This window comes from Centruroides sculpturatus, unplaced genomic scaffold (assembly GCF_000671375.1).
Source record: "Centruroides sculpturatus isolate CEXI.00-Female unplaced genomic scaffold, Cexi_2.0 scaffold1773, whole genome shotgun sequence".
NCBI lineage: Eukaryota > Metazoa > Arthropoda > Arachnida > Scorpiones > Buthidae > Centruroides > Centruroides sculpturatus.
In genome coordinates this window covers 76764-88459 of record NW_019385909.1, presented here as the reverse complement: position 1 = coordinate 88459, position 11696 = coordinate 76764, and the positions used below count along the sequence as shown (strand labels likewise).

General features: G+C 23.2%; 1 protein-coding gene across 1 annotated transcript in view; it reads left to right on the top strand.

The window, feature by feature from the left end:
* The window catches only part of LOC111612522 (protein white-like), a gene marked incomplete at its 5' end in the record, with an annotated part of 12218 nt that extends 7820 nt beyond the window's left edge, over positions 1 to 4398 (top strand). The window contains 5 exon segments of the mRNA XM_023353754.1: positions 1054 to 1289; positions 1416 to 1487; positions 2107 to 2205; positions 2292 to 2459; positions 3779 to 4398. Of these exon segments, the coding sequence (XP_023209522.1) occupies positions 1054 to 1289; positions 1416 to 1487; positions 2107 to 2205; positions 2292 to 2459; positions 3779 to 3880 (677 nt within the window).
* Positions 4399 to 11696: the final 7298 nt, after the last annotated feature.

Sequence of the window (11696 nt, the reverse complement as noted above, 5' to 3'; positions counted from 1 at the left end):
TTTATTAAAATATATTTATACATTTAAATATTTAATATAAACATTAATAAAGATATATTTTCTCTGTGCATTGTAAACGTAAATTAATAGATTCAGATACTTTCTATACAGATGAATACATCTGTATGGTTAATGATTACATATTTTATATTTAAATTTTAATTAATGAATAAAATATGTTTAGGCATGCTTAATATACATAAATGCTTATTACTAGAATATGAAATATTTAATTACGCTTAACATTTAATAGTTTTATTACATATTAATTCACTAGAAACTTTCCACATAGATTACATCATTTAAATACTTTCTATACGGATTATTTCATTTAAATACTTTCTAAGTAGGTTAATGCATTTAAATATTTTCTCGATTGAATACATTTAAGTATTTTCTATACAGATTAATTCGCCTAAGTACTAACTGCAATGTAAACTGAGTAAAACATATTATCTAATCGCTTTTTATACAGAAAACAGTGATTAAAAACAACGATTTTTAAAGTTTTTACATTCGATTTTAATCAGTTTTCAATTAATTTAAGCTATAAAATTTTAAATAAAAAATATAATTTATTTATAAAATATTCAAATAGTTGAATTAATCTGTTTAAGATCTTATCAGCAAAATTTAGGTTATTAACCCGTACCTCTAGCAAAAACAAGCAAAAAAAACTTTTTAAAATTCAGGTATGAAGATAGACTTTATAAAAAGAAGACTTTCTGGTATTCGATGCCTAAATGTTATGTCCTACTTTTTTTAAATAAAGAGTTTAAAAAGTTTTTAATTAAAATTTTAAAATATTTTTCTAGAAAAATACATCATTGAATGCCAGTATTTTAAGCTGCCAAGATATCATTCTATCTTGGAACAACATAACAGCTATTGTTGAGGTTCCGAAGAGAAAATGGTTTTTTAATAAGTCTTCAAAGAAACAAGAACATCGATACATACTTCGTGACGGTAAATATATTGATTTTTATGCAAAAGCTTTCATTATATCCTTAATGGATACTAAACTTACAACCCTATCTCTTTATCAATGATTAGTGAGTGGTAACATTGGACCTGGACAACTCTTAGCCATAATGGGATCTAGTGGTGCTGGTAAAACAACTTTAATGAACGTTTTAACGTCTAGAAATCTCCAAAATGTTTCAGTTTATGGTAAAGTTAGTGTAAATGGTTATCCTATGGATAATTCTATTATCGGAATGTCTGGTTATGTCCAGCAAGACGATCTTTTCATTGGAACTCTAACTGTTAGAGAACACTTAATTTTTCAGGTGAATGTCTTATTATTATTATCTTTTTTTTCTAAAATGTACATACATATATATAAATTTTTGATGAGGTGAAAAGTAGAATAGAATATTTAGAAATTTGTAAGAATTTTTATTATTTATTTAAAGGCATTATTAAGGATGGATCAAAATTTATCGAAGAAAGTTCGTTTGCAAAGAGTAGACGACGTTATTGCTTATGTGAGTGTTTATTTTTTACGTACAATTCTAGTTAGAGTAATCTGATTTCTTCGAATATTTTCTGCATATTTAATGAATCAAATATATTCTAATACAATCTCTACATTTTCATTTGAAATTTAAATATTTTTCTATTCATTTTTCGGCTTTTTATTTTAAAGTTATATTTAGGTTTTTCGTGATTTAATCGAATTTTATACGAAAAATTTCTATGATTTTTTTTTGTATTCTCTTCAGACTTTTCTTTTCTTATTCCTTACATCAAGAAAATTTTTACGATTTATTCGATATAAATATAATCATCCATGGTTTAAAATTTTACAAATAAAAAAATAATTGTATGACAATATATGCATATATGATATTTAATATTATTATTTTCCTGTTGAATAAAAACTTTTGAATAAATCTAAAATAAAGAAAAATGCAAAATTTATGGAGTGGAACAACTGATAAAAGTCTGATAACGATCAGATAAGAAGCGATGAGATAATATTTTGGGAACAAAAAACGAGATAAATTGATGAGCTGATACTGATATTTGTCAAAAACCTGGAAAATTTTTATTAATATTATAATTATTAATTAAAATAACATTTAAAAAAATCATCTTTTATAGCTAGGTTTGTCAAAATGCGCTAATACAAAGATAGGAATTCCTGGCAGAATTAAAGGTATATCAGGAGGAGAAATGAAGAGATTATCCTTTGCTTCTGAGGTAAAATTATATCGATTTTTATTATAAATAGTCAGAAAAATATTTTTTATATGGTTCTTACTTTGGATATTCACTTCTTGCTGCAGATATTAACCAATCCATCATTGCTATTCTGCGACGAACCAACTTCTGGTTTAGATACCTTCATGGCATTGAGTATTATCAGTATCCTAAGAGAAATGGCTGCTGAAGGATGCACTATCGTATGTAGCATACATCAACCATCATCGGAAGTATATGCACTTTTCGATCAAGTATTATTCCTAGCTAACGGACAGGTCGCATTTATGGGTAGTGCTTCTAGGGCTTTAGATTTCTTTTCAGAGTAAGTTCATTTAATTCTTCATAATCTGTAATATTCCCTTGCATTGTAAATAAAGAAAAATGTTAAATAGATAGTAAATAGAAGAAAATTTGAAATTTAGAATGTTTAATATACATTTTCTCTTTGTAAATGAGGTCGTATGTTGTGCAAACATTGAAAATGAGCTCTTCAACTTTCAATGTGTTGATTATTCAAAATATGTTTGTTTTGAACTTTCAGAGTCACTATTGGATTATTTTGTTTGATATTCTGTATAGAAAAGTGTTGAATGACACAAAAGATTTTTAAATTTTCAAAAAAAGCTACTAGATGTATTTTTTTAATATATATAATTTAAGGTTGAAACATCGCTACTTATAAAAACAACTTAACTAGCTTAATTTAAATTCTTGTAAAAATGAAACGTTTCCTTTAAAAATTTCAACTAATTTAAGATCTAATGAAGTATAAAAGTTTTACAGTAATTATTAATTTAAAATTAATCTTATTTTTTAAACTAAAAAGATTTATCTAATATACATCGTACGAAAAAGAAATATGCACTCCAGAACAAATATTTTACTATAAAATTTCATTAATTTTACAAAAGGAAATTGCAACTATCAAGATTCTTCCTCTAATCATTACAGAAGAAAAAAAAATCACAATATCAATTACTATTTGCTATAGAAGACAAAAATCTTATAAATTATACAAAGGAGAATTCATTTAATCAATTAAATTTTAGAATAAAGTTTTGTATTATTTGTCCAAAATTAATTTTTGACAGTAAATTCNTAATTTATTATTATACTTTTCCGTCTGTATGTTTGCTCTTTATATTTTGTTCGATATTTAGAATATTCATGGCATCAGTTTAAGTTCAGATATTCTTTTATAATTATATTAAATAGGGGTTAAAAATTAATTTTGTACACTCTCCGGTAGTGTAATAATAATTAATTAACTTGTTTATACGCTATTTGACAGGATAATTTGTGTAAAAAGTTAAAAGAATGAGATCAAATTTTGTTTATTAGACAATAAATAACTTTAAAAAGTTTAAATATAGAACCTAAAATGTTTTTAAAGCTTAAAATCTGCATAATTTTCCTATTTTTTCGGGCAAGAAAAAATGTATTAAGAAAGTTTTAAATGTTTTTTTTTCATTTCCGAGCTTAATTAACATCATTTAAAATAATAAAAAAATTAAAATTATTATTTAAAATAAATTATTTTTATTAACTTCATATTTTATTTTTTATCAAGGATCATCTTACTTGGGATATCATGTTACTGTGTGTATTAATAGTGGGCTTTCGTCTACTAGCTTATATTGGTTTGTATATAAAAACAATTCATAGGAAATAAATTTGTAATAATATGTTATAAAATAATCTATATGTAAATTTATGTAGCATCAAATTCATTAAAAAACCAACAGTGTCTTATAAAATAACTTGTATAATTGAAATACAAGCTATGGATGTTTATATTGGTGCATATAATGTACTGTATAGTACATTACTAGCTACATATACTTTTTTACATTTTCTAATGTAAGTACAGGGTGGCTCAAAAGTCAGTTAACCATTGTAATGACTACGTTTGATAAACAAATTTCTCCACTTTACTTAAATTCAATCTATAATTCGTACAAGTGTACCTGACAAGACAGTGTTAACTGATCTTTGGGCCATACTGTATATTCGAAATATTTGTTAACATTGATGTGCATACTTTACTAATGCGTAGCCTAAATCTGTATATACGAGTGCTCTGTCAATTATACATGTTTATAAATATTTGTTTTTAACATTTTTATCATTTTTAAATATTGTATATATTTTTGAGAGACATTATTGTTTGTAATATATAGGATTTTTCTAGTAAACATATTTTTAAAATTATTTTGTCATTCATTTTTCAAATATTTTTATGTACATTTTTCTGGAGATTTTTGTCTAGTTACATAATACACTTTGTATTATATGCACGTGATACTTATGCCCTGTTAATGCATACATTTTATGTCATTACTACATAAATGAATACAATTTTACTGATATATACAAGTCTGTGCAGAAGGAAAGCGGGCTTTTAGGCCCGAGCGGCCTGAAAAATATTTGTTAAAAACATTCGTTTTCGTGTATTAAAAGATTTTTAAAATTTATTTAAAGAATATAATTTTTAACATAACTACGCCTCAGAAAAATAAATCTGAGTAGTTCTGAATATATGATGATAGAGGTATTCGTAATTTAATGTATAAGCAGTAAATTACCAATATCGATGCAATTATTGGGCTATAATTTGAAAAAGCTGTTAGACAGACGGACGACAATCTGACTGTCTGTCCTTCCCTAATCTCGAGAATGATGTTAGATAGATGAAAGTCGAGAGCAGAAAGCTTAGGGGCATGAGTCTCCAATTAATTATATAGAAACTATATATGCCACGTGATTTCAATTCAAAAATTTTCCCCAAAACGGAGTTATATAGATGACGAGTTCGGCTCTGTTGTTATCAAAAATAGTATGATGTAAAGGGGCAAGACAGTAATAAAATTAAGGCCTGTATTTTATATTAAATAAATAAAAAATACGATTAAAAATTGCAGCCCGGCATTGTGACCACGTCACAATAAATAATTGCTCGTTCCATAAATATATTTCTATCAAAAAGAATATGTTACCAATTATTATTTTATTAAAGTACACGCTTAACTTCGATATTTTTCTACGTTAACACACAAATATTTAAATTCTTAAAGCCAGGATGCAAATAAACTGGTCGAATGTTTATCGCTGTACATGATAATAATTTCCATTTTCTTTAAAGCTTTTCATTTGTAAAGGATTTAATGAAAATTAGAGACAGTTTGGCGAAGGTGTTGTTAGAAGAATTATACTTCGAGTAGATTCTCTCATTGATCTATTTTTCTATTAAAGACTTCTTTTCTTTGGTGGACTTACAGTCTCTCCGCAAACAATAACGGATCAATTAATTTACTTTTGTTGTTTTCTTATTGTTCTCCAAGTTATGGATCAAGTGCTTCTATCTTATTTTCTCTAGTTGCATTTCCACATTAATAATTTCATAGCAATTTCCAAATGGAATTTTCGATTTAAAACAATCGCCCGCTTGACAATTTCTTATATATTTGAAACCCTCCTACACGAGTATATTCGCTCGCCTTTCTACCATTCTCTTGCCCTTCTATACTTGTATATAGTACATGTATGTTCATATATATGGATTTTGTATAGTGTTTTCTATATAAATATTAAATTTGTATTGAGAGGTTTTGATAAATAAATTTTATGATTAAATTTAAAATTCCACAAGTTAAGCACATTTTTAATAAAATAAACCTTCTGAATATTTTAAATATAAATTTTATACTGAATTAATGAATTTTATGATCTGAAAAATTAATTTTTTTAAAAATTTTCACTTTAATATAATCATTTCAATTTGTAATCATAAATGATATTTGCTTTAATAATTTTTATAAATAAAATTTGAATAGAGTTAATATTAAAAGAAAATAGAAATAATATTTTTTTTCGAACTTTCTAAATTGGAAAATAAATAAATAAAATAATACAATTTTAATTTGTAAAAAAAAAGAAAATAAAAATAAAATTGCAATTTTATTTATTTATTTGTTTTAAATGAGAGAAATTTGTTTTTTTTAAGAATTATAAAATTAATAGAGCTTATTTTAACATTAAAATATTTGAAAACATGTTAAAAAATCAATAAAAATCTGTTTTGAATTATAAAATTTGTATAGTTTTTCTATCAACATGATACTTTTCATTATATTCAGATATATATGTGCTATATCAATACATACAATAATACATCAGTAATATTTTATATATAGGCAAATAAAATATAAAAAATTAAAATATAAATCGAAAATAATGTATTATACATTGTTTTTATGTATATAATTGATAAGCTAAACAAGCAATAGCCTAGGGCCTTATTCTACAAGAGGCCTCGCTTCATCTCGCTTCCCACATAGCTATATTCATACTATACTATATGTGACGTAACTTTTAAATTTATAATTACGTTTATTTTTAAACGAAACTTGAATTTGTATAACACACGTCTATCGAAGCCTAGGACCCATTTAATATATATCAATTATTTTTTTAATGAAAGAAAAAAGACCTCTTAATGTTAAAACTGAACCCACAAGACTGAATCTGGCCCTACTAATGATGGTAATTTAGTTTTTACATTTTTTAATCGTTAATAATTATCATCTTATATAATTTAATTGCAATTAATGCCATACATGTAGAAATATTTGCTTTATTTTAACAGTTATGAAACTTAATATTACGTAAAACTGTAATTATAAGCCGTTATATAAATTAGTCATTATCTTTAAATCATATTTAGAAAGAAGTACTTCATTAAATTATTTACATTTTATGGATATAAATAATGATTATTTAAAATTTTAATTTATTTTAGTAGAGTGTTTTTTTATGTTATAATTAAGTTTATTTATTTTTATATGTAAAAAGAAGAAGAAAAACTTGAAGTGGTTGTAATTCATCACCTGTTGATGTCAATTTTTATTCATTGTTTTCTTTATCCATGGCAACTTTTTCATAATTATCATTAAGATGCTAAGGCAAATCTTGTTACTAATGAAGTTATGTGACAGTGACATGTTTATCAATCACTCGATCAGACATTTGCCCGGAACTTGCACAGTTTATCTTAACTTCTTACATAAATATTTGTTTTAAGATATTTATATACATTAATATNATACCGAGTTCGGCTCTGTTGTTATCAAAAATAGTATGATGTAAAGGGGCAAGACAGTAATAAAATTAAGGCCTGTATTTTATATTAAATAAATAAAAAATACGATTAAAAATTGCAGCCCGGCATTGTGACCACGTCACAATAAATAATTGCTCGTTCCATAAATATATTTCTATCAAAAAGAATATGTTACCAATTATTATTTTATTAAAGTACACGCTTAACTTCGATATTTTTCTACGTTAACACACAAATATTTAAATTCTTAAAGCCAGGATGCAAATAAACTGGTCGAATGTTTATCGCTGTACATGATAATAATTTCCATTTTCTTTAAAGCTTTTCATTTGTAAAGGATTTAATGAAAATTAGAGACAGTTTGGCGAAGGTGTTGTTAGAAGAATTATACTTCGAGTAGATTCTCTCATTGATCTATTTTTCTATTAAAGACTTCTTTTCTTTGGTGGACTTACAGTCTCTCCGCAAACAATAACGGATCAATTAATTTACTTTTGTTGTTTTCTTATTGTTCTCCAAGTTATGGATCAAGTGCTTCTATCTTATTTTCTCTAGTTGCATTTCCACATTAATAATTTCATAGCAATTTCCAAATGGAATTTTCGATTTAAAACAATCGCCCGCTTGACAATTTCTTATATATTTGAAACCCTCCTACACGAGTATATTCGCTCGCCTTTCTACCATTCTCTTGCCCTTCTATACTTGTATATAGTACATGTATGTTCATATATATGGATTTTGTATAGTGTTTTCTATATAAATATTAAATTTGTATTGAGAGGTTTTGATAAATAAATTTTATGATTAAATTTAAAATTCCACAAGTTAAGCACATTTTTAATAAAATAAACCTTCTGAATATTTTAAATATAAATTTTATACTGAATTAATGAATTTTATGATCTGAAAAATTAATTTTTTTAAAAATTTTCACTTTAATATAATCATTTCAATTTGTAATCATAAATGATATTTGCTTTAATAATTTTTATAAATAAAATTTGAATAGAGTTAATATTAAAAGAAAATAGAAATAATATTTTTTTTCGAACTTTCTAAATTGGAAAATAAATAAATAAAATAATACAATTTTAATTTGTAAAAAAAAAGAAAATAAAAATAAAATTGCAATTTTATTTATTTATTTGTTTTAAATGAGAGAAATTTGTTTTTTTTAAGAATTATAAAATTAATAGAGCTTATTTTAACATTAAAATATTTGAAAACATGTTAAAAAATCAATAAAAATCTGTTTTGAATTATAAAATTTGTATAGTTTTTCTATCAACATGATACTTTTCATTATATTCAGATATATATGTGCTATATCAATACATACAATAATACATCAGTAATATTTTATATATAGGCAAATAAAATATAAAAAATTAAAATATAAATCGAAAATAATGTATTATACATTGTTTTTATGTATATAATTGATAAGCTAAACAAGCAATAGCCTAGGGCCTTATTCTACAAGAGGCCTCGCTTCATCTCGCTTCCCACATAGCTATATTCATACTATACTATATGTGACGTAACTTTTAAATTTATAATTACGTTTATTTTTAAACGAAACTTGAATTTGTATAACACACGTCTATCGAAGCCTAGGACCCATTTAATATATATCAATTATTTTTTTAATGAAAGAAAAAAGACCTCTTAATGTTAAAACTGAACCCACAAGACTGAATCTGGCCCTACTAATGATGGTAATTTAGTTTTTACATTTTTTAATCGTTAATAATTATCATCTTATATAATTTAATTGCAATTAATGCCATACATGTAGAAATATTTGCTTTATTTTAACAGTTATGAAACTTAATATTACGTAAAACTGTAATTATAAGCCGTTATATAAATTAGTCATTATCTTTAAATCATATTTAGAAAGAAGTACTTCATTAAATTATTTACATTTTATGGATATAAATAATGATTATTTAAAATTTTAATTTATTTTAGTAGAGTGTTTTTTTATGTTATAATTAAGTTTATTTATTTTTATATGTAAAAAGAAGAAGAAAAACTTGAAGTGGTTGTAATTCATCACCTGTTGATGTCAATTTTTATTCATTGTTTTCTTTATCCATGGCAACTTTTTCATAATTATCATTAAGATGCTAAGGCAAATCTTGTTACTAATGAAGTTATGTGACAGTGACATGTTTATCAATCACTCGATCAGACATTTGCCCGGAACTTGCACAGTTTATCTTAACTTCTTACATAAATATTTGTTTTAAGATATTTATATACATTAATATGTGTATATATATATGTTATATAAATATATATATATATATATGTATGTATATACAGGTAGAAAGCAACTAACGAAGATAGAACGGTTAAATTATTTTATTTTTTTATGTAAAAAGATCATTTTTAAATTGATATCAATATATAATTAATAAAATTAAGATATTTTTTTATTTATAAAATGGAAGAAATTTAAATTTTTTGAATTTTTCGAAATGTTTAAAATGATTTTAGTAGTTCCATCTAGTGCTCTGAATCGAAATTATTATTTATTATGTTATATAAATTTAAATTAATTATAATTAATATTAGGTATTATCGTAGGTGAAAAGGCCTAAATTTCTTATTTATTATGAATTTTAATACTTAGATACATTTAAAATAATTATTTTATGAAAATGTTTTAAAATAAATAGCATTTTACGTTCCCTTAAAATTAAATTAAATTAAAATACTTAAAACTATTTATTAAATAAGTATAATTAACATATTAATTATATTTACTCATTAAAATTACATAAAACCATTAATTTAAGTAGTTTTAGCATTTTAAGCATACAAAAATCATATTTAAAGATTATAAAAAGATATTTTACATATATTTTTATACATGTAAAATATTTTTTTATACATTTTAATTTTATACATTATTTTATATTTACATTAATTTTATACATTTTTATACGTTATAATTAACGATAATGCTATATAAATTCAATAATATTATGATAAGAGATTTAAAGAATTACTTAAAATTTATTTACACTTTGAAATAAAAGCTTATAAAATTCTAAAAATATGTTAACATTTAATATAGACATCATTGTAACATTTAATAAAATTAAAATAGTTTAAAGGCTTAATGAATAATAATGAATAAATTCTCATTTAAAAAGAAATTCCGAAATCCTTGATGATGTTTGTTATAAATTTCAGAAATCTTAAGTTAATAAAATATTTACTTTAATTATTTTTCTTTTTTTTTCTACCGTTGCAATGTCAATAGATGTTTCCTGTTTAGGTTATTAATTCATTTTCTCTTATGTTTAATTTTCAAATAGGTCGCATCAAAGCAAAAAAAGAAAAAAATTTTCTTATTCTTCAATTGAGTTCTGTTTTTGTACTAAAATTCTATGATAAAATAAGGAAAAAAGTACATTTTCTAGATTACTGAAACATTTTTAGTGATAGGAAGAAAAAGTTTTTTCATATATTTCGACAAAATCAATTTTTATTCCTTCCATAAACAGAATTAAATTTTTAAATTAAGACATTTATATTTATATAACATTTATTTAAGCCATAAACATCATATAACTGTTTCATGAACGCATATTATTTTTTTTATAAAAAGCAATAATTAGTATATTTTCATAAAAAGACCCAAAAATGTATCCTTCTCTTCTATAACTAGAATGCTTCCTCCTACAATGATTGTTAATAATATTAAGATAATAATAATAAAATCATATATTATAACTCTTATTTTGTAATAAAAATTAATATAAATACAGTATAAACTTTAATTAATAGCCCGAAAACGTTTGTAAATTATATAACTTTTCTGCATAGATCCAGTGTTGTGCAGTGAAGACCGCTTTAACGAAATGCTACGTTAATGATTTAACTTTATAGAATTTCCATGAAGATAAATATTTATATTAAAAATTTATATTTAAATAACTTTAAAATTATTTGTAATATTTAAGTTAATACTTTATTAAATTAAACCTTAGAATATTATTAATTTTTCGTTTATTGTTTAATTTCAATTGAATTATTAACTTGTTGCCATATTATAAAATATCAGAGATAATGGATAGGAATTTTAAAGAACGATCTACTACGAATTATTTAGATAATTTATGAATTGTTTACAGTTTAAAGAAGATAAATGAGCCAATATTAACTTAGGAATAACTTTTTATTTATTTTTCACAGATAATAAAAGTGTTAAAAAGTCAAATTATATAACTTTTCCATCTGTATATACCAAATATTCACATTCTTAGTATTTATCTCAACAACATAATTATAAAATAAACTGTAAAACATCTTATTTTTTAAAAAAAATTCTTATATTAATGTTTGTTTA